This window comes from Macaca mulatta, chromosome 14, assembly GCF_049350105.2.
Source record: "Macaca mulatta isolate MMU2019108-1 chromosome 14, T2T-MMU8v2.0, whole genome shotgun sequence".
NCBI classification, from domain to species: domain Eukaryota; kingdom Metazoa; phylum Chordata; class Mammalia; order Primates; family Cercopithecidae; genus Macaca; species Macaca mulatta.
Window position 1 is genome coordinate 73746065 of NC_133419.1, and position 22600 is coordinate 73768664.

General features: G+C 59.5%; 1 protein-coding gene and 1 long non-coding RNA gene across 11 annotated transcripts; one reads left to right on the forward strand and one right to left on the reverse strand.

The window, feature by feature from the left end:
* The first annotated feature begins 683 nt into the window (after positions 1 to 683).
* On the forward strand, positions 684 to 20877 carry RELT (RELT TNF receptor). Of its 10 annotated transcripts, none has more exons than XM_015115173.3 (11): positions 684 to 784; positions 13313 to 13382; positions 14760 to 14834; positions 14965 to 15131; positions 15354 to 15433; positions 16425 to 16682; positions 18047 to 18127; positions 18445 to 18526; positions 18707 to 18964; positions 19316 to 19514; positions 19673 to 20877. In XM_015115173.3, exons 2-11 carry the CDS (start codon positions 13338 to 13340, stop codon positions 19718 to 19720), a joined length of 1293 nt encoding a protein of 430 aa, XP_014970659.1. In that variant the 5' UTR covers positions 684 to 784; positions 13313 to 13337; the 3' UTR covers positions 19721 to 20877. The 10 variants fall into 10 exon arrangements, with proteins under 10 accessions (XP_014970659.1, XP_077819846.1, XP_077819845.1 ...); XM_077963720.1 differs by having other exon boundaries at positions 19676 to 20877; XM_077963719.1 differs by having other exon boundaries at positions 16425 to 16679.
* Positions 11268 to 13038, reverse strand: LOC144334356 (uncharacterized). The gene is made up of 2 exons (XR_013404108.1): positions 12897 to 13038; positions 11268 to 12571 (listed from the first exon to the last, which is right to left on the reverse strand). It is a non-coding gene; the product is annotated as an uncharacterized LOC144334356 (long non-coding RNA).
* Positions 20878 to 22600: the final 1723 nt, after the last annotated feature.

Here is a 22600-nt window from a genome sequence, read left to right on the forward strand (position 1 = left end):
ACTGGCAGGATGGGATGGCTGTACTAGGGAGGGGGCACTGAGTCACCTGTCCTGCTGGAGGGAAACTAACACCCTGGCAGAGAGAAGTGCGGGGAGTGGGGGAGTGAAGGTAGGAGACGCCTCCTAGAGGATTTCACTAGGCCCGGAAGGATGTGCCGAAGCCCACTGTGTGGGTTTCCTTTATAGACTCACCTTCACCAGGCCTTTTCACCAACTAGGTGAGCGTTTCCAGGGTTGGGCCTGGGCCTCCTCAACAAGGCAAAGTGAGGTTATTCTTCCTGGCCACCAACTGGCAGGAGGAAGATGAGGCCCAGAAAGGGGCAGAGGTGGCTCTAGTTACACTGGCAATGGTAAGAGGACCCAGAGGAGTATCTCAGTCTCCAGTCTCCTTATCTTGCTTCGCACAACCCCTTCTTTCTTGGTTCGGAGCCCTGAAGAGGCGGATTCAAGAGGCCCTCTGGGCCTAGTCTCCCAGTCCCGCGCAGCCCCCTGCAGTTCCCAGGGGCGCGAGAGAGGGCGACGTAGAGCAGCGCCGCCCGGCGGCCGAGCGGCCAGACTCTCCGCGGCTCGGGGTGAGTGGGGCCGGGGGCGCAGCCAGGGCTCTGACGTCGGGGGCGGGGCCGGCGGCCGTGACGTGAGGGGGCGGGGCTGCGCACCTTCCCGGCCCGGCAGGCGATTCATTCAAAAGGCGCGCAGGCTGCGCTGCTTCACTGGCGCTAGCCGAGCCGGGCCGGGGCGCCGAGTCGAACGGGGAGCCGAGCTGGAGCTGCTGCGGCGCGGCCAGGTAAGGAGGGCGCGCGGAGCCCCCATCCAGAGTCCGCTCGCCGCGGCCGGGCCAGCGGGATACTGACCCTAGAGGCGCCCCCTGCCTCCCCGCGTCTCTGAGGAAGTTCGCGGGCGCGGCGGATGCTGCAGCCTTGCCGCGCGCCGCCCCCCCACTCCCCCAGTCTCGCGTCCTGTCCCGGCGCCTTCCGCGCACCGGCCCCCCCCCAGTCTCCGAGCCCCGGGACCTGCAGGTCCTCCGGCCGCGATTCTGGGCCGGCCCTGCGCCGTGGCTGTCGGGGGGCGCGCGGGGAAGCAGCGGAACTTGCGGTGTGAGGGGCCGGTGGGGCCCGGAGAGATCCCTGGCCCGGGAAACTTGGACGGAGACCAGGTTGGGGTGCGGACTGGACGGCGGCGCCTCGGCGCGGCTGCGGCGCGGGGCGGCCGAGGGGGGGTCTGGACGGTGTCAGCCCGTGACTGTGGGTGACACGGCGCGTGAGGCGGCCTGGCCGGGCGAACGTGTGGCTGGAACACTGGGCGGTGACGCCGGGCCGAGCAGGCGACACAGAGGGGCTCTGTGTGTGGGAGACAGGCAGCGTGTGTGCGTGTGTTGTGAGGGAGAGACCCGGGGTCACTGGGGTCACGAAGTGCGTGGCCTGGGGCGTGACCGACGCAGGGCCAGGGCCACCCGTTACTGTGAGTGTGAAATAGAGGGAGAGGAGACCAAGTGACTGAGAATGAGCCAAGCTAGCTGGCGCCATGGTGTGCGTGTGGGGTCAAGTGGTGTCAGAGCGTGTGTGTGTGTGTGTGTGTGTGTCTGTCTGTCTGTCTGTCTGTCTGCACCTAGGGCGATGATGAGTAAGAGGCAGGAGGAGGAGAGACCGGACCTAGGACACCTTCCAGCAGATGGGGGGTGATGAGGAAGTTGGGGAACCAGGAGACAAGGGTCTCCAGGGCTGTCCCCACGAGGGCACCCCTTAGGAGTTCAGCTTAGTGAGGAGATGGACCCTGAGGGACGTGCCCTGGCTGAAGGAGAGAGCCGACGATGGGCGACATCTGGTGGGGTGGCCCAGCTGGCAGCAGGGAAGGGGCCCTGTGGTAGTCTCAGCGTGTCCCCGCCTACCTGCACCCACACACCCATGCATCGAAGTCCCTACACCTGGCAAAGTTCTGCCCCTGTGTAATCTGTATTCTCAGTGGACCCAGGCACAATCTTGCTCTCAGACTCCCCCCGCATCCCCGCGCAGGCCTCAGTCTCCCCATCTGCACACTGAGGTGCTGGGCTTTGAATGGACTGTGAATCATCACTTTGGGATCCTCTATTGTTTTTGGGTCAACCGCCTGTGTTCTCCCTTCAGGCAGAAAAACTGCAGTGGGGGGGTTGGGCCAGGCTTCTCTTGGGGACACAGTGGCCCAGGGTCTGCACTCAGGGGCTACTGATAGGGTTGGAAGCTCAGCCTTCTCCAAAACTGGTCAAGAAAACATTAGCCTCCCACCCAAAGGCTTCTTGGTCCTCTGTCATGAAATGGATTGATAGACAATATGGATCCCAAATCCATAGACATTCACTTCTCTGTCTATGTGTCCTTTCTTCAGTTCCTTGGGTTGGGGAGAGTGGGGAGACTTGTTCCCCAGGAGTGGTCTCTGGTCTGGGAGGCTGAGTTCTTGCTGGAGAGCATGAACCCTTTCGCCATCTGGGCAAGACCCTTCTGAGGCCCCTTCTCCCATATGGGGCCTGTGGGGTTCATGCAGGGTGGGGTGAAAGCTGGGCTCCCTAGTCTGGGAGTGGGTGGCACTTGCTGTAGGATCTGGAAGTTCTGTCTTCTGCTGTTGTCCTCGGAAAATGCTGATTGCATTCTAGGGATGGGGGACAGGGTCGGGGACAGTGTCAGGCACTGTTCTGAACACTTCATGTTCTGTCTTGTTGAATCTTCTCAGTGATTCTGAGATGTAGTGACTATGTTTCAGAGAAAGGAACTGAGGATCAGAGAAGCAAAGTGACTTGGCCAAGGTCGTACAGAGTCAGGACAGTGCCAGGACTGGAATTCAGGTCTTCTGAACCCAGAGACCTGAGAGAGAGGATCACCCACCTTCCTAGTAACTGCTCCTGGCTTTCCTGGGCTTCTGTCTCTCAAACTTGGGCTAATAGGCATGGCCTTGCCACGGTGTCCCATTGTGAGTTCTAAGTATGATGTGTGTATGTACACACGTCTGGAACACTGGGGATGGGTGGGTTACATGGTATTCCTGTTCCTCCCCAGACCTCACTCCCAACCGGACATCATCAGAAAGACCTGTCCCCTGCCTTCTAGAGCCTGGACCTGGCTTTGGGAGTGTCCCCATGGCTTTGAAGAGTGTATGGAGTTAGCAGCACAGCCTAGGGGTAGCAGGGAAAATTGAGAGTCCCAGGTGACCTTCATCATACTTGAGAGGCCCCCTTCCCTTCTTTGCAGTTGCTCTAGAGGCATTTCCCCAAATCCATCTGCATGTTGTGGTGGGGAGCAGACAGGGAGTGACCTTGAGCTGATCTCTACTGTCTCTGGGCCTCGGTCTCCCTCTTCTTCCCAGAGACCCCTTTTGGCTCTGACCACTGTTGCCACTTGGCCAAGAACTGGAACTGGGGATCATGGTGTCTGTCCCTCGGTCCTCTCTGCAATGACTGAAGCTGTGCTGCTTGGGGCTGATGAAAATAGCTGTCATGGTCTCTAGGGGCTGAGCCCAAGTTATTTCCATCCTCAGCAATGAGGTGGAAATAGCTTAGGGCCTGGGAGGGGGAGCAAGAGGGGAAGGGTTAACTTCTCCTTATCCCAGCCTTGAAGGAGGCCCCCAGCCTCAGCCTGTGCCCTAGCCAAGCCAAACCTTTCTGGGAACTTGGGCCTCTGGGGATGACAGTGGGGCCAGGCTGGGTTTCCACTTGTGGCCACAGTTGGGACTGGTGTGATAGCTGCTAGAGGGAGGGGCCTGTGTCTAGCCAAGAAGGGGAGACATTGAGGGCCAGTCAGCACCTGCCGCTACTCATAGGGTCAGGTGCAATCTCATTTCACAGAAGGAGAGACTGAGGTTCTGAGAATTCAGGGACTTACCCAAGGTCTCCCAGAACCTTCACCCTCCAGACACGGTACCTGCCTTCTGTCCTGAGTTGGCCATTCTGTGTCTACACTCTCCCTGGCGGCTGGAGGTTGGCCAGCACTGGAAGTAGGCCCAAGACACACCTTCCGACGTCCGCCTGCCTCATATTCCAGCTCCGGCCTTACCATCCCTGCCCGGGCTCTGGTTCCAGCTTCTCTGCTTCCACATCGGTTCTCCCACACACTGCCAGAGTGACCTCCATAAAGTAACTCTTGCTTTTTGCCTACAAAGTAAAGTTCAAACTCCTCATCTGGCACTGAGGCCTTTCCTTCCAAGGTCTTTCAGAATTTACATCTTCACCCTTGCCTCTCCTTGCCAGATGCCTCGTCTGCCTTGCCTTTGCTTTTAAAGCTTCCCTCTTTCTAGAACCCTCTTGGCCATTCAGAGTATAGCCCCAGCTCTGCCTCGCCCAGGAAGCCCTCCCGGCCCAAAATTAGTCTCTCTTCATTGTCGCGGGCCACCGGCCAGGTGTCCTCCCTCACTGCTGGGGAATGAGCACAGGTTTGGGCACCTGTGGGCACTGTGTGCTCAGCTTGGTGGGGCCAGTGTGGCCAGCAGCCCACCCCCTCCCACTGCCATCTCTGTGCTGGCGAGGCCTCTTCCTGAGGACGGGCAGCTGCCCTAGGATCCCGGCACCTGTGTGCTGGGAGGCACCGGGAGATTTGCACCCAGGTCTCTGGTGCTCACCATGACCTGAGGCAGAATGTGTGCTGGGGTTGGGGGCAGAGACTCACGGCCACTCCTGTGGGTAGGGGGCAAGTGTAGTGCTTGCCGTGGTCCTCGACATCTTGTGTCAGTAGAGGAAACTGTCCCTGCTCAGGTCCTGCTGTGCGCCAGGCCCTGGGCCCAGCATTTCCTCACAACAGCACTCACCCGGGCCCTCTCCTTTCCAAGTTGGTATGGGGGAACCTGGACTCAGAGAGCAACCCTAGGCTGAGTCACGCGGCCACTCGTGTTGGAGTCAGGCCCTCCAGATCCCACCCAGCCCCCAGCCTGGTCTCCAGGCAGGAGGTGAGGGTCAAAGGGTTTGTCTGACAATTCTAACATTAGTTTCTTGAGAAGGGCCAGGCTGGTCAGTACCTAGTCTGGCTGGGTGGCACCTGACTACCTCTGTTATGGGGCCGGCCCTTCTACCAGGTCAGCAGGAGCGAGGACCAGAGAGGAAGGGGTTTTGCCTGAGATCACCCAGCAGGGCATGTTTGGCGCCATTCCCCACTCAGGATCGATGGGGGAGCAGGGATGTGGTCTCTGGACAGAGAGAACACCCACTGTGTGCTGAGCCTGTGTCTGTCTGGGCCTAGGCTTGGTGCTGCTGAGTGGGGCTGGGGTGGCAGAGAGGACAGAAGCCAATGCTGCATCCCTACTCTGCCCATCCCTGGGATTACGGCCCAGGAGGCTGTCACATCCTCAGCCTTATACTCCTGGGGGTCATCATTCCCTCCAAGCACAGGCAGGGAAACCAAGGCCCAGAGAGGGGAGGCACTTGCTAGGCCCCAGTGTCACTGGGATCCAAACCCAGGTCTGCTGGCCTTGAAGACCAGAGTTCTTTCCTAGGCCATCCTGGGAAAGATGAGAGCTCTATAAATCAACTGCCCATGTGGCTGTGAGCAAGTGCCCTGGCTAGTTGTCACAGACAGAGGGGGACAGTGGGGACCTCTACAGCCAGTTAGAAGCAGGGTCTGAGTGTGCAGGTAGAGAGAGGAGTGGGGGCTTCCAGAGGAGGGACCTGTGCTTAGCCCAGTGCATGCCCTGTGAGGAGGAACAGTGAGAGGGGAGGACGTTGGCCACCCGCACCACCGGCGCGCTGTGTGTCTGGCCTCCTGCACGCACCCAATCCCTCCTTCCCTCAAGGAGCCTCAACCCTTCTAGAGGAGTCAAGGGAGACTGAAAACTGATGGCGGGGGTGGGGGGTGGGGGAGTCTGGAGAGGGGAGGGGGCCCCCTTGACAGGGAGGCTGGGGAGGCTTCCTATAGGAGGGGATGCCTGGCCCAAGGCCTGATTGTAAGAAGAGCCCCTGTTGCCTGTGAACACTGAGTCCTCCACCACACCATGAGGTCAGCTGCACTGGCGCAACTGGGAAACAGGCTTGGGAAGTTGGGGCTGGGTTCCTGACTGCTGAACTACCCCTTACCTTCCTGACCGTGGCCCTGGCTGGTGTGGGAGCAGATGGATGCAGGCCTGCACAGAGGCCCTCTACTCATGCTGCCAGGATTTACATGGAGTTCCCCAAAGCACTCTTGCCATACCCAAGCCTCTGGGTGACCTCGGCTGGCTGTTGCTTGGTCCTGAGCTTGGGTTCCTCTGGTCCTAGTGGGGCTGTGTTGAGAGCCCTCAGTGTCCCATAAGGCAGGGACTAGCACCCCTGTTTGCAGAGGAAGACCCTGAAACTCAGGGAGGGTAAGTAACCTGCCCAAGGCTACAGATCCACGAAGTGACAGAGCCAGAGTCTGAACCTTGGTGGGCTGCTCCAGGGCCCAACCTTGTCTCTTCCCTGCCCCATCACTGCACATGCACTGACCCCAGTCCTCAGCATAGCTCCACTGGGTAGGACCTGACCTGGGATGGCCCTGGAGGGGTGGGGGAGGCCTCTTTCCGCAGCACCCCAAGTCTGGGGAGAGTTGGAGAATGGGGCAGACCAGGGCTGTGGTCTCCCCCAAGTCCCTCCCAAAGCCTCCGCCCAGGTCTTCCAGGTCAGGGTGATTGGGGGCAGGGCCCATGCTGAGCACATTAGGGACTCGGGATCAGATTTATGGCCGGGGCAGGTGGCAAAGGTGGCTTCTTGGAGGATGTAGCAGAGCATGAGCTGGATTGCAGTGAGGTGTCCTTCAGCACCCCCAGACCCGTTGCTGTTCTGTCTCTGGGCCAGGGTGGGCAACACGGCTGTCCGAGGTGCTGACAGGTCGATGGTGGACCAGAAGCAGTGGAGATGCCAGGCCTGGGTGGCACAGGCAAGGGCTGCCTGCCAATTGCCCCTACTCCAGGGTAGGTAAACCTCATCTCCTTCAAGATGAAGTTGTTACAGGCTACCACCTGGCCTCTCTGAGCCTCAGTTTCTTCCATGTGAAGCATGGAACACTGTCTTTAAGGGGTGAGACCCAGCCTACAGTGGGAAGGGGACAGGCAGTAGTGCTCAGTGAGGAGGGTTAGGGAGCCCCCTCTCTGCCAGAGATAACTGTCTGGGCTCAGACATCCCTCCTCCAGCCCCAGACTCGACCCAGGAAGTGGGGCGAGGACTGCACCTGTACCATACCCAGTCTGGGAGGAGCTGGGTGGGCCAGGTGTGGCCACCTCAGCCCTTTTCTTGGCCTCAAGGGGCCAATTTAGCCCCCTTAGCCTCAGCCCCACCCCATCCACCTGAGCCACTGAAGCCCAGGCCCGGTGGCAGCCAGGAGGTCTGAGGTGCGGAACCATGCCCAGCTTCTAGGGGTGTGGCTGAGGGTGGGCTGGGGAGCAGCTGCTGCCTGGCCACGAGGTGGTACAGGATTAGGGGTCTAGGATTTGAGGGGTGCATACCCCAGTGTGGTGACCTGGGAGCTCATGGCTGCCCAGACCTGTGGGAAGGGGCGGGAGTGGAGTGCCCTTCTCACTGAGTGGCCCTGAGCCAGCCTCCGCACATCTCTGGGATCCCAGCAGCAGCCCTAGTGAGCTGGGGCTCCACCCTGGGACCTCTTCTTCCCCGCTCTGGGAATTCCCAGACTTCCCTGGTCTTCCTGTCTCTTTCAGTTCCCAGCTCCCTTTCCTGCCAGAGCTGGCACAGACTAGAACAGTATGCAAAGGAGTATAGATGCAGGCAACTCCTAAAGGCCCCATGGGATGGCGGTGCAGACAGCACCTTCTCCTGGGGCCCTCCTGGGTCCTTAGTAACAGACCCTCAGTTGAGCCGCCTACTGGGTGCTACTAGCTTGCTGGCCTCCACCATCAGGTTGGCAAACACTGCAAGGACGTTTACTATGTGTTAGGTCCTGGGCTAAGTTGCAGGGTGAAAGGAGGCAGAAAAGAGACAGTCCTGGGCTCCATTCCTGCTTCATCTCTTACTGGCTCCGTGACCCCCGCCAGTGACATCCCCTGACCTCAGTTTGCCCAACTATGAAACAGGAATGCTCACTTCTCCCGCAAGTAAAGGCAGCAACCCAGGACGAGGGCCTGGCCTGCACAGGGCTGGGGTCTGTTCCATTCCCCGTGAGTGTGGAGGAGGGAAAGCCACCCAGTGTGGTCACTGCCCTACTTCAGCCCCAGTTGCCAGGGAACCGCTGGGCTCCTTGCTAACCTGGATTTCTCTGTTGATGGGTGGCCTTTGTCTTCCTGCCTTGGGTGCGGCCACCGCCAAGGGAGGCCTGTGTCCAGCTCTGTTTCCAGGCAACCCTAGCCTCTGAAGGCCAGAGGGAGGTCCACAGGCTCAGGAGCCACTATCTGGGAAGCAGAGTAGCTGCCTCCCCACCTGCCCTGCTCCAGGTGGGCGCTGGCCCCCACCTCCATCTCCCCCAGTGTAGCCTCTCTTGGCAGGCAGCCCAGGGAGCCTGCTGAGACCAAACTGTTCATTCTTCTCCCTCCCCTGCTTAACCCTTCCAGGCTCCCATAGGCCCTAGGGAGAAGTACAGGCTTTTTGGCAGGCAGCTGAGCCTTGGTGTGACCTGAGCACTGCCCACCAACCTTCCCAGACTCCTCCAGACTCCTACCGTCTCCTCCACCCTCCCGCCCTCCAGATTCCCACCAGGGCGAACCCAGCACCACCTGTGTACCAGACTCTGCGCCAGGCACTGAACGTAAAAAAAAGTTGTGTGCCCTTCTCCACATTCCACACGTAGGGAAACTGAGTCACAGTGAAGTGTGGGGAGTGCTTACTCTGTGCCAGGCCTGTGCTGAGTACTTAATGTGATTCTCTCCTTTCAGCCTCACCACAGCCCTCTGCAGGCGGGCCACAGAGCCAGTGCAGGACAGAGCAGAGCAGGACTGCACCCCACACTTTGTATCCCCAGGTTAACCCAGGGGTTCAGATCTGGGTTCTGACCCACCCCAGCCTCTGGGCTCCTTCCCCCTCAGCCTGCTCACTGGCCCTTCTAGCTCGGCATAGCTGGGCTCTCTACCAAGAGCGCCTTTTCTGCCTTCTCCCCCAAATCAGCCCATACCCGCCCGGGTCAGCACTGGGCATGGAGCAGGCAGCTCGTGGTGGGGAAGGGGCTGGGTAATGGGATCTGCATGGCACCATGAATGCTGAGGGGGAGGTGGGGGTGAGGGTACTCCCAGGAGGAGGTGACTTTGAGCTGAGCTCTAAGGAAGAGTGGGTGCTGGCCAAGCGATGAGGGGAGAGCAGAAAGCAGGTGCAGTGTGTGTGAGGGTGGAAAGCACTCAGCATGGCAGGTGTGTGGGTGGGGGAGGTTGGTGTCGGTGCGTCAGGACAGCATCCTGAGGGTGGTGGGAGCTGGCCCAGGGCCAGGGCCAGAACTAGGTGTCAGGGCACCGAGGCTGCAGGGCGGGACTGACCTGGAGGTCAGAGACAGGGTGACGGGGCAGGAGCAATGGGTGCAGGCCCTGGGAGAGCTTAGGGACTGTAGGGAAGGGGAGGGCCCTGCCTAGGGGAAGGGGAGTGGCATGGCAGGGCCCAGGTGACCCCAGTGAGCTTCAGTTCTGGGAAAGGGGAAGCTGCCTGTGGCCTGGGCTGGTGGCACAACTTCCTCTTTCTCTGAGGCCTCTGGGGCTGCACCTCACTAGGGCTCCACCGCCTATGGCCTCAATCACGGTCTGGGGCCCTCAGCTTGGGGCCCTGGCCATGGCCTTTGCTAGTTGGCTTTTCTCCAGGGAATTTCTGGTTCTCATTTTTCGGGCATTTTTTTGGAGGGCTGAGTCTGAGGAAACCCTCCCCGCCTCGTGAGCCTGTTTGGAGGCCTCCTGCTTCAGACATGGGGCTGGGTGTGGAGTTTTGTGGCAAATAAAACAGACGTCCCTGGCCTCACCGCTGTCTGGTGGGGGAGCAAGGAATAAACAAGTAAGCAAACAAATACTTAATCACAGCCCTCTGCCAGCAGGGCAGAGGAGAAGGGCTGTGGAGAAGGAAATCCCATGACCTACTTTAGCTTCATTACCTCCTTTAAACCCCATGACTGGCTGGGCATAGCAGCTCGCACCTGGGATCCCAGCACTTTGGGAGGCCAAGGCCAGAGGATCGCTTGAGCCCAAGAGTTGGAGACTAGCCAGGGCAACGTAATGAGACCCTGTCTCTACAAAAAATAAATTTAAAAATTCAACCAGGCATGGTGGGGCATGCCTGCAGTCCCAGTTACTCAGGAGGCTGAAGCAGGAGGATCACTTAAAAGTTCAAAGTTGCAGTGGGCTGTGATTGTGCTACTGCAGTCCATCCTGGACAGCAGAGTTAGACACTGTCTCAGAAAAACAAAACAAAACAGAAATCCCCCAAAAACTTCGTGACAGCCTTGCCAGCCAGATGAACATCCCCATCTTGTAGATGAGGAAACTGAGACCCAGTGATGTCAAGGTCCCACAGGGAGTTGGTGGCAGTGGAGACTGGGCCCTAGGCTAGGAGACATGGGAGGAGTGGCCTCTAAGCTAAGTTCCTTCTCTGCTACTCCCTGGGGCCCCTCTTCCCCATCCACTGTGGCTGGGTGTGGCTCTCCTCTGTCAGGCATCAGAGGCTCTGGCGCCTCACTGACTGCCCAGCCTTCAGGGTGAGGCAGAGGTGGATATGGGGCCTTCACAAATCCCCTCGCAGCCGAAGGGGCTTCCATCTGAACTGTTTTTTTGGTCACGGTTCCAGGGCTGATTTAGATAGTGGAGGCCTCATGGGGCAGGGGGTAGGGGTGCTGAGCAGCAGGTGTGGACATGTGTGTGCACCAGGCCTTTCTACCTGACTGGGCAAGTCCAGCAGGGGCTCAGTCTGGGCTGAGTGTGGGGGCCGGGCAGCCAGACTGGAGTAAGTGCTGATTTGGGGTAATGAGAAGGTGCATAATTAGAAGGCGCAAGGCCCTAGGTGGCAGTGTCTGTGCGTGTGCTGGAGTGGGCCCTTGCTGGCTTTGAGTCTGGGCCTTTGGACCCTGCTTTCCTCCTGGAAGGTTCTAGATCACACAGCTCTGCATCTGTCTGCAGATAAGCAGCTGCAAATCTGCTCCCTGTGGGCTAGCAGGTGCCACCCGGGGTCGGGGTGGTTATAGGGCTCTCTGCTGTGGTTGTTTGGCCTCTTTTCACCCCCGCATCAGCCCTCTGGGCCTACCTTGGGGACATGGAGGGCTGCTAGAGCTGGGGGCTGGGCTATCGGGTTGCCCCTGGCTTTGTCTTTTTTTTTTTTTTTTTTTTGAGACGGAGTCTCGCTCTGTCGCCCAGGCTGGAGTGCAGTGGTGCGATCTCAGCTCACTGCAACCTCCGCTTCCCAGGTTCAAGCGATTCCCCTGCCTCAGCCTCCTGACTAGCTGGGATTACAGGCATGCACCACCACACCCGGCTAATTTTTGTATTTTTACAAGAGACGGGCTTTCAGCATCTTGGCCAGGCTGGTCTTGAACTCCTGACCTCGTGATCCACCTGCCTCTGCCTCCCAAAGTGCTAGGATTATAGGCGTGAGCTACCATGCCCACCACAGCCTGCCACGCCTCCTCCCCTACCATCGGGCTCTGTCATACACAGTCAGGCCTAGTGGGGAAGTGAAGCCTGAGGACTCGGGGCTCATGGTCAGGTCTGTGGGTTAGATCCCTCAAAGGACAGGGGAGGGGCCATGGGGAGACAGGCTCGAGGTGGAAGCTGGGCCCTGGCAAGGGGACAGGACACTTTGGGGCAGAAACTGGAAGGAAGACTTGTGACCAAATTCGAGGAAGGACAGGGGGCCCTCCCCACATGGCCTGGGGGTGTCATTTGTTGGGTGTTGACTGTGAAGTGTGGCCTCCACCCTATACTGTAGCCTTACCTTCTCCTGTCCCTGGCTTTTCCCTGAGCTGGCCTGGGACCCAGAGTGGTTGCCAGTGACCTGGAGAGTCCCGAGATGATGTGACCGTTGCCCACTCCCTCCCCTGAGTGTAACTCAAACCCTGGGCCCCTCTGAGGTCTGCCAAGAGGGAGGGTGGGTGGACAGATCGGTTTCCTGGGCTGCTTTTCTAGGCGGGAAGGCCGGGCTGCCTGCAGGGAGAGGGCTCTGAGTGACCTGGGACCTACCACAGGAGGCGCTTTTCTCACCTCACTGGGCTTGGAGTCACAGCGGGGGGCCTCAGCCTGCGGCAGCCCTGAGCCAGTGGCTGGGTTCCCAGGCTGCCCCTGGGCTTAAGAGGCTGCGTGTGACCTGAGGAGAACAGCTTCTCTCAGCCTGGTGTCCCTGAAGCCAGGCCTCCAGGGAGTACACAGCGGACTTCCTTGCTCTGCCACCATACCTTCTGCTGTCTGATGTGAGTCCTTTGTCCTGCTGTGTCCACCTCCTCCACTGGCTGAAGGCTTCTCCAGAGCAGGCCACCATCACCTGGGGGCCTCAGTCTCAGACCGGTGGGCTGTGGCGCCACCATGGATATTTCTCTGAAGTATCACACACTGCACTCCCACTCTATTTTGTTTCTTGGCACTTACCACCAACTGGCGGGGACACCTCTCTGTTTGCAGTTAGGTCTCCCCTGGGCTGGAGCTCCTTGCAGACAGGGACCTTGTCTGTCTTGTCCATACTGATTTCTCCAGTGCCCGCACGCATTAGCTGCTGGAGAGATGACAGAGACAGAGCACTGGCTGCCATGACCACCCCAGCCCCATAGGTCTGCCTGAGGCAGAGCTGTGGCCAGACATGTCCCAGCCTCAAGGGAGGAGTCAGCCTCCCTGGAAGAGGTATGGACAGTGGCCATGCAGAAGGACCAGGACCTAGATGGGGTGGGGAGCTGTGGGAGCCAGACCCACTTTGGGGAAAGCTTCTAGAGAAGCTTCTGGAAAGAGAGGCCTTCGCATTGGGCTTTGAAGGGTAAAGGAAAAGGCCTTCCTTGGACCAGAAGCTGCAGGAGTGAAGGCAGAGGCCGGGCATGCTTACAGACCTGTGAGGAGGAGGCGGCGGGAGCCTGAGCCTGGCGCACTGGGCTGGAGTGTGGAGGCAGGCTGGGGTGTTGGGTGTTGGTTGCAACCCTGTCATCAGGGACACAGGCCGCCACACGCACTTCCTTCCCCTCCTGATGCCTCGGGGCACCTGGCAGTTTAAGGAAGGGGAAGGAAGCCCTTCCTCCTCTGGGAAGTCTCCCAGCCTGCAGAGCCTTCTTCCTGCCTTCCCGCCTGTGCTGCCCTGTGAGGCCGGCTCCCAGGCAGGGCAGCCCCCTCTTGGGGGCTTGGGGGTGTGGAGCCAGCAGCACCTTGCCCGCTCCCCATGAGTCCTGTTATCCTGGAAGTGGTGCTGAGGGGACAGCAGCCGCCTGCCTGTCCCTGCCGCTCGGCCGAGCCTCCTCTCCATCTGCCCTAGGCCAGCGACCACCAGGGGCCTCAGGATGAAGCCAAGTCTGCTGTGCCGGCCCCTGTCCTGCTTCCTTATGGTGAGTTGGGGATGGTCCCTGGGAAGGAGAAAAGTCGCACGTCTGCCCTGCAGCCCTCCAGCAAGAGGGTGCAGACACTCCCCGGGAACCCCATGCCGGGCAGGGCTCAGTGACTCAGCTCTTGAAGACTCTGAGGCAGTCGGACCCTAGGAAGCACCTCTGGGCCCACCCAGGCTTGTCAGGGAGATGGAGAAGGAAGGGCCTGCTGGCATTTATGGGCAAGGCAGGCATGGCTGAGGGCAAGATGCCCGTTGGCACGCAGGCATGAGAACAGAGCCCAGCCCGGAGGGTAGGCTGGGCACCAAGAGGAAACTGGGCAAAAGAGGGCTGGGATTTGGACCCTGAGAGCCATAGCACCTCAGATGCTGGGGTTCAAGATCTGTATTGTTCTGGGGGGTCCCAGATTCCAGGTCCCAGGATCATAGGATCAGGCCAGCTGCCTGGAGCTTCTGGCGAGTCTGCATTACAGACTTACAGCATCTTGGGGTCTGCTCTGGGGCCCATCTTTCTGCTGTGACGCTAGAAGCTCAGGGAGGGCGAGACTTGGCCTTGGGCCTTGCTAAGGGTTGCTCCTTACAACAGGAGGCCTTCCAGCCTTAGCAGGTGCTGGGAGCCGCTCTGGGGTCTGAGGAGATCCCTGTTCCATCTCCAGGGCAGCTGATGGTGGCCCCATCCAGCCTAGGCCAAATTGGGGGACTGAGGTCTCCTCCAGGAGGGATTCAGGAGAGACAGTTCATTCCTAACAATGGGAAACAGAGGGAACTCCTAGTGAAATGGGCTGGGGACACACACTGAGAAGACGGAGCTTTCCTTTGGGATGTGGCTCCCTGTTTGGGTGTGTGGATGTGAATGGGGTGGCCTCGCGTCGAGGGGAGGTGGCAGAGGAGGATTTGGTCCTGGAGACTTTCGCTGAAGGGAGGGCCCAGAATAGGAAGCGCCACCTGCAGACTTGGCTCCAGGGATGATAAATGAGGCTGGTTAATGATATGCCCAGCTGTGATGGGGGCACAGATGGACCCAAGGCGGGAGGAAGGGGGACAGAATATGAGAGAGGATTCGGAAGCATTTCCTCCTCATTGTTCTGGTTAGCTGGAAGGGCTTGAGATCCTGATGTGGCCTTATCTGGGGTTTCCAGCACTTTCCAGAGCCAGATGTGGCTCTCTCCATCCCCAGGTACTGGCCATGCAGCAGGTCTGGGACAGGACAGGTTTTCCTCAGTGTGAGGGATTGAGGTTAGAAGAGTGTGTCCCTGAAGCCCGGGTGGAGTAGTCAGTGGTCCTCACCACTGGGCTTTCAGGAAATAAGTGGGGGATAGATGACCCCAGAGACCCCACACCCAGCACTTTCTGCCTCTTTCAATGCCTACTGTTCTTCCAGCTGCTGCCCTGGCCTCTGGCCACCCTGACATCAACAACCCTTTGGCAGTGCCCACCTGGAGAGGAGCCTGACCTGGTGAGCATTGCCCTGCCCTCCTACCTGTCCTGGGAGGGCCCTGAGGGCCGGGGGCAGAGTCCTGTGCCTGGCCCCCCAGGGATCCTCAGACTTGACTCCTGGCCGTGCTCTCACCCTTTACCTCCCACAGAACCCAGGTCAGGGCACATTATGCAGGCCCTGCCCCCCAGGCACCTTCTCAGCTGCATGGGGCTCCAGCCCATGTCAGCCCCATGCCCGCTGCAGCCTTCAGAGGAGGCTGGAGGCCCAGGTGGGCACGGCAACTCAAGATACACTCTGTGGAGACTGCTGGCCTGGGTAAGCCAAAGGGAGTGCGGGGAGGGCTCCTGGCTGGGTGACCAGGACTCTGGATCCTGGGGTCCCAGCCTTATTGTATCCTGAGCAGGCCTCAGTTTTCCCATCTGTGAAATGGGATGGGGCAGGACCAATGAGGGTGCCTGGAAGGAAGGCATCCAGCCTCTCCTAAGGATAGTGTTTGGGGAAACTTCTGGGCCTCAGTGGTATCTTCCTTCCTCGCAGGTGGTTTGGGCCTTGGGGGGTTCCCCGTGTTCCATGTCAACCGTGTTCCTGGGCACCTCTGGGTATTCACGGCTGTGATGGTGAGTGGCAGACTGGTGCTAGGACTGGTGCAGGCGTATGTGCGGGAGGGGGCCAGTGAGCTGGAGCCCAGCAGCCTCTGCAGTGTTCATGTGGGGGCAGTGGGGTCCTTCTTCCAGCCCAGGGCAGGGCGTGTAGCCAAAGGGTCTCCAGCAGGGCACAGTCAGCCGCTCCCCTGGCTGTTTCTGTCCACCATGCTTCCAAGTGGCAGAGAGCATCCTGCAGGTGGCAGCCACAGCTGGGGGCTGGGGACTTACATGCTGACCTGTCCCCTGTACCCTGTCCCCATCTCCTCAGAGATTCATGCCAGCCAAGTGCAGTGGCTAATGCCTGTAATCTCAGCACTTTGGAAGGCCAAGGCAGGAGGATCACTTTGAGACTAGCTTGGGCAACACAGCGAGACCCTGTCTGCAAAAAATAAAAATAAAAAATTAGCCGGGCGTGGTGGTGCTACTTGGGAGCCTGAGGTGGGAGGTTTGCTTGAGTCCATGATTTCCATGCTGCAGTGAGCTGTGATCACACCACTGCACTCCAGCGTGGGCAACAGAGCGAGACCCTGCCTAAAAAAACCCATGCAGATGAGTGAGCTCACGCACACACTCAGGTACACACATGCACCTCCTCCCGCTGCTGAGTCCGTCACCCCTGAGGCACTGGATTCACGGCCAGGCCACAGGGAGGCAGATCCCATCACCCTGTGCTGAGGCACGTGCCATGTGTGCCGTCTCTTCACTCCCTGACCCGAGCGTGAGGGGAGGGTGGGGCTGGGTGTCTGAGCGTCTTGAGGAGGCCTTGTTCAGGACAACGCTTTGATGGCCAGAAAGGAAAACAGGAGGGCAGCGGGTTGACCTTTGCATCCCCAGCATGGCGGGGAGTGGGCTGCCCTGGGTGCATTGGCTCTCCTGCAGCCCCCTCTGACTCAGGCCCTGGGCCCCTGTCTCTCTGTGTTTGTGTCACTGCCTCTGTCCTGCCTCCATCGTCTGTGATGCTCAGAGTGGGGTCGGCGGGCCCGACGTGGCGTGGAGGTGGCAGCAGGGGCCAGCAGCGGTGGTGAGACACGGCAGCCTGGGAATGGCACCCGGGCAGGTGGCCCAGAGGAGACGGCCGCCCAGTACGCGGTCATCGCCATCGTGCCTGTCTTCTGCCTCATGGGGCTGTTGGGCATCCTGGTGTGCAACCTCCTCAAGCGGAAGGGCTACCACTGCACGGCGCACAAGGAGGTCGGGCCCGGCCCTGGAGGTGGAGGCAGTGGTGAGGCCCGGCTGGGGTCCAGGTGGGGAGGATGGGGGCATGAGCCCAGCCCCAGCTCCACTTGAGGGCTGCCAGCAGAACCTTGCCTGGCCTCTGGGGTCTGAGAGGGAGAGGCCTGGGAGGTGACAGCTGCAGACTGACAACATGGGAGGAAAGGTGAGGGGACAGAGGTGTGGCCGTGGGGGCAGAGCAGAGGCGGCACAGCTGGTCAAGCGGCTTCAGTGGGATCCCGCCCTGGGTGAAGCCTTGCCCAGATGTGGGGATCTGGACTCTTTAGAGGCCACAGTTGTGTGTATGGTTCCAGGGTCAGATGGCCTTGGAGTTACTCAAGGTGACCTCTGACCTCTGGCCTGCAGTAGGGGGAGTGCCCTGTGTCAGGAGGGCTGGTAGGGCAGCTGTTCTGTTCTGGGTAGGCACCACGAGGGGCTTGGGTTTCAGTTCCAGGCTGTCGTTTCAGTTACAAGGCCTGGAACCAGAGGGACAGGCATGTGGTACCACCTTCACCCCCAGGGCCCCGGGCCCCTTTCCTTCTTCCCCACACCACCACTCCCCTGCAGGGCAGGGGCCCACGTGCACACACCCTCCCCTGGGCCCATGGGATCCTGTGGCCACATCATGAGTGAAATGGCATCTCCCTTGCTAGCACGCTGGGCTGTCTGGGGCTGGCATGGGAGCCAGAGCCCCTTCTAAGTCCTGACACTGAAGTCTGGCAGGGGCAGGAAGGGGACAGGATCATTAGGCCGGCAGGAGGGAACGTGGTGACTCAGGGCCATTTTGCCTGGGACGGCGCTTGTTTTCCTAGAGACTTCCTTTAACTGCTGGATGCTGCCTCGGTGCAAGTCCCAGGAGCTCTGTTTGCTGCTGGGCGCAGGGTTGATCACCGTGGCCCATTCTCACACTCTTGAGATTTGGGCCCAAAGCTGACTAGGGGCCCTCATTTAAATTGTTACACAGACAGGGCACGGTAAAGAGGCCATGGAATGGCAGTTTGCTGTAGATTTGGGGAGTTCTGGGTAGGGTGGCAGCCCACAGCTCCCTGAGGCTGAGGAGACAGTGCAGACCCAGTAGATGCTGATGCACCGCCCCCTCCCCTGCCCAAGTCAATGACTGGAGTTCTCGTGGCCCTGAAGCCTGTATGCACCCGGGCTCTTAGTGCAGGAAGCAGCGGCGTTGAGTCGTGAACGTGATATGGGCTTCTCTGAGCCTGGATCCCACATTTGCAGGGCTCTAGGAGACTTGTCACCTAAACGCACATGCTTATGGCCCTTAAGAAGGCCAGGGGTGCCCTCTGCTGGCAGACATGGTTTAGCTCAGGAGCGTGACTTCCCCCTCTTCCTGAAGATCAGGGCCCTTGTCTTCCCCAGGAATCAACCCTGCCTACCGGACTGAGGATGTCAATGAGGACACCATTGGGGTCCTGGTGCGCCTGATCACAGAGAAGAAAGGTGAGGAGAAGGTCTGACCCCATCCCAGTGCCCAGGAGAAGAGGGTTTCCTCCAGAAGCCTGTGAGGCAGCCGTGGTGGGCAGAGTACCCCCCTGCTCTGCCTTCCCTGCCAGGGTGCCTCGAGCCGCCTGGTGCTCTCTGACCCAGGAGTGCACACCTCTGCCTCCTGTAATTGCCTGATGAAGTGGGAGAAAAGGTGCACAGCCCAGGCTGGGTGCGGTGGTGTGGAGGGTAGGTGGGGGGTTCTCTGCTGAGGCAGGGGGTGGGAGGCGTGTCCCATCTGGCCAGAGCGAGGGTCTGACTGCAGCTGCCCACAGAGAATGCTGCGGCCCTGGAGGAGCTGCTGAAAGAGTACCACAGCAAACAGCTGGTGCAGACGAGCCACAGGCCTGTGTCCAAGTGAGTGGGCTGGTGGGAGATGACGAGGCCAAAACCCCATTAACCAGCCTGCCTCCTGGGGATCTCCCACTTGGGTCTCCCTCCTCGAGTCACCCTGTTCCCTCCACTGCCTGCTGGGGTCTCCTGCCCCTGGCCTGGCCTGGCCTGGCCTATGGCCACTTCTGCCTGTGCCCCCTGCAGGCTGCCGCCAGCGCCCCCGAACGTGCCGCACATCTGCCCGCACCGCCACCACCTCCACACCGTGCAGGGCCTGGCCTCGCTCTCTGGCCCCTGCTGCTCCCGTTGTAGCCAGAAGAAGTGGCCTGAGGTGCTGCTGTCCCCTGAGGCTGTAGCTGCCACTACTTCTGCTCCCAGCTTTCTGCCTAACCCGACCAGGGTTCCCAAGGCCGGGGCCAAGGCAGGGCGCCAGGGCGAGATCACCATCTTATCTGTGGGCAGGTGAGGTGGGCACAGACACAGCAGGGGCAGGTAAAGACGTGACAGCCTGGAGGCCTGGAGGGGGAGGCAGGGCCCCAGCTTGGGCCCTGAGCACCCTGCTCATTGGGAGCCCTGCCCTTATTGGGCCTCTCTGGGCAGTGGGGGTGGCCAGAGAGATCAGGACTTCCCAGTTATGCTGTGTCTCACATGGAACCCTTGTGTCCCTAGGGCAGCATCTTGGCCCCCATGGCACCCGGGCCTCCAGGCTCAGGCTTTGGACCATGAACTTGCTGTGTGACCCCGGGCATGTGCTGCCTTCTCTGTGCCTGGGGATCCCCGCTAACGGGGATGATTGCCCCACTCTCCTCACAGGTTCCGCGTGGCTCGAATTCCTGAGCAACGGACAAGTTCAATGGTGTCTGAGGTGAAGACCATCACGGAGGCTGGGCCCTCGGCGGGTGATCTCCCTGACTCCCCACAACCTGGCCTCCCCGCTGAGCAGCAGGCACTGCTAGGAAGTGGCGGAAGCCATACTAAGTGGCTGAAGCCCCCAGCAGAGAACAAGACCGAGGTGAGGGCCAAGGAGAAAGGTATCTGTGGGCACCTGGGCCAACCCTGACCAAAGACGGGGTAGGGGTGGAAGTGCGGTGGGCCCTAGGCAGGGGCCACTTTCCTGGAGCCAGAAGCCAGCCCCTGACTCAGCTCTGACCCCTCACCCCTGTCCACCAGGAGAACCGCTACGTGGTCCGCCTAAGTGAGAGCAACCTGGTCATCTGAGGGGCGGTCTAGTCTGAGGACACTGCGGCCCTGCCCTGGGAGGTTCCGAAGGCTTCCTGGAGGAGGTGGAGCTGCAGCTGGGACTGTGAGGACCGAGAAGCAATGGCCCAGCAGACAAGACAGCAAAGACCAAGGCCTGGAGGTGGGAGTGTCCGCCCCAGTGAGGAGGCAGGTGGCGGCGGGCACTGTGTACAGGAGCACACTGAGCCCCACCCCGGCCCTGCTGCCAGGTTGCTCCCCTGCAGGATGCCCCGACCCCCGTGCTTGCCCTGGCTGGATCCTAGGAGCCCACGGGATTCTCTGTATCATCAGAGGGCTGGGCTTGGCAGAGGGGAGGGGCCCGTGCCCATCACCCCTGGCCCCATTCCTTGGTAATTAGCCACACCCTTGCCTCTGTACAGGGCCCTAGAGCAGATGTGCCTCCCCCTCCTCTTCCAGCAGGTCTATAAAGGGAAGGGGCAACAGAAAGTCCTGGGCTAGGAGAATGAATCCCTGGGTTCTAATCTTGGGCACGTCTGTGGCCATCGCTGGGTCCACTTTTCTGACTGTGAAGTAGGGAGAGACGTTCTCAGTACCCAGGGCCTCTTCAGCTCTTTGCGGGTTCTGGGCTGGGTTGTGGGGGGCTGGGGAGCTGGGCTCTACCATCCCTCCTATTAGTAGCTTTATCCAGCCCCGTTTTTGCTGCTTCCAGGGCCTCTGCCTTCTAGACCCCAACGGGGCTGTCCATCCATGGCTCTGCTACAGAAGGGGCTTAATGCATGTGCCTGCCCCTCCCCCAGCTTTTTTAAATGAAACCGAAAAAAACAGACTTGATCCCGGCAGGACTATGATACAGAGCCCTAGCCTGCCCAGCCGGCCCCAAGATCTCAGGAGCTTTAGGGAGAAGAGTGTCGGTGGGGCTGGAGCACACCTTGGGCCTCAGTGGTTTCTGCGTCCCTGTGGTGCCAGTGCTTCTGGGCAGTGCAGGCAGCTGCCGGGCCCAGCCCTGACCTCCACTGTGGCTCAGCAACCTGGTTATTTATGTGGGGCCGTGCAGGCATGGGCCCCGCTGCCTGTCCGTCCTGTTTCTCTTATTTATTGAAACTTGCCGTTGCCCTATCCTTGTGTCTCCATCCCCTTCCATGTGTTGAATAATAAAAGGTGGGAAAGTGCTGTCACGAGGAGCTCTTTTTCTCTGTGCCCTTCCCAGCTTATCTGCCTGTTCCACTTGTACCTGTCCAGCCCTGCCCTGTGTTGGGCACCATGGCAGGCTGCCCTCCCCTTGCAGTTCCTGCACCTCAGCAGCCGGGGAAGCAGGGCCCAGAGAAGACCCATCAGCTCATCTGGTTCTCACCAAAGCCCCTAGCTAGAGGCAGGGCTGTCCCACAGAAATAGTGTGAGCCACATATGTGACTTTAAATTTTCTGACAATCACATTTTGAAAAGTAAAAAGAAGCAGGTAAACTTAATTTTAATACATTTTTTAACCCAGTCTATCCAAAATATTTTCATTTCACTATAAAATCAGTATAAAAATTGTGAATGAGCTGTTTTTGCTTTTGCCTTGAAATCTGGAGTGTATCTATCTTACACATCTTGATTGGAACTCGAATATTTCAAGGGCTCCATAAGCCATGTGGCCAGCAGCTACCACGCTGGTCAGCGCAGCACCTGAGGAAGTGCACTGTGTGGAGCCCGGGAGGTGAATGGGGGTGAGGAAGATGTGCGGGCCAGGGAATGTGTTCCACAGAGAGGGACAGCATGTGCAAAGGCCGGGCACCAACACATAGTGGGCACCTGGGCCTTATGCCGAGGACGCCAGGGAGCCTCCAAAGCATTCAGTTCCCGCTTGGCCAGTGTGGAGAGGAAAGGAGCCACAGGAGTGGGTGCCACAGGTGAGATGGAGCCTCCGTCTCCATCTAAGATTCCTAGGGCAAGCTTCCAACCCGGCCCACGGGCCGCATGTGGCCCAGGACGGCTTTGAATGGGGCCTAACACAAATTCATAAACTTTCTGAAAACATTGTAAGATTTTTTTTTTTTTTGAGACGGAGTCTCGCTCTGTCTCCCAGGCTGGAGTGCAATGGCACAATCTCGGCTCACTGCAAGCTCCGCCTCCTGGGTTCACGCCATTCTCCTGCCTCAGCCTCCCGAGTAGCTGGGACTACAGGCGCCCGCCACCGCGCCCGGCTAATTTTTTGTATTTTTAGTAGAGACGGCGTTTCACCGTGTTAGCCAGGATGGTCTCGATCTCCCGACCTCGTGCTCTGCCTGCCACGGCCTCCCAAAGTGCTGGGATTACAGGCATGAGCCACCGCGCCCAGCCCATTAGGAGATTTTTTTGCTTTTTTCTTTTTAGTTCATCAGCTATTGTTAGTGTTAATATGTGGCCCAAGACAATTCTTCCATTGTGGCCCAGAGAAACTAAAAGATTGGACATCCCTGTGCTAGGGTTTGGTAATGGGAAATGGGTCAAGGACTTAGAGCCAGCTGGGTGGGGCAACAGGAACAGTCCTGGGGGCACCTGTGACACAGCCGTGGAGGATGTCCCAGGCCATCTAGGTGCGAAGGCCCGGAGCTCTCAGGAGACAGACCTGGAGACAAGAAGACCTACAGGCACTCAGGTGTTTAGGCCAGGACTAGGCTGGGAGGAAATGTCCTGGGGACAGGGCCTGGGGCGGATGCCTGGGCTGCTCCAGGGCACCACAGAGAAGGCACTGCCAGGGAGGCAAGAGAGAAACCAGGGAGGGCAATGTCCCTGGCAGTGTCCTGGCAGCCAGGGGAGCGGGTGAGGAGGCGGTGGGCGCAGGGTAGCCTGCAAGGCCAGTTGCTGCTGGGGGGTGAGGAGGACCGCTCTGTGCCCTGGTGAGCGGCACAGGAACTTGGTGGGATTCATCTCAAG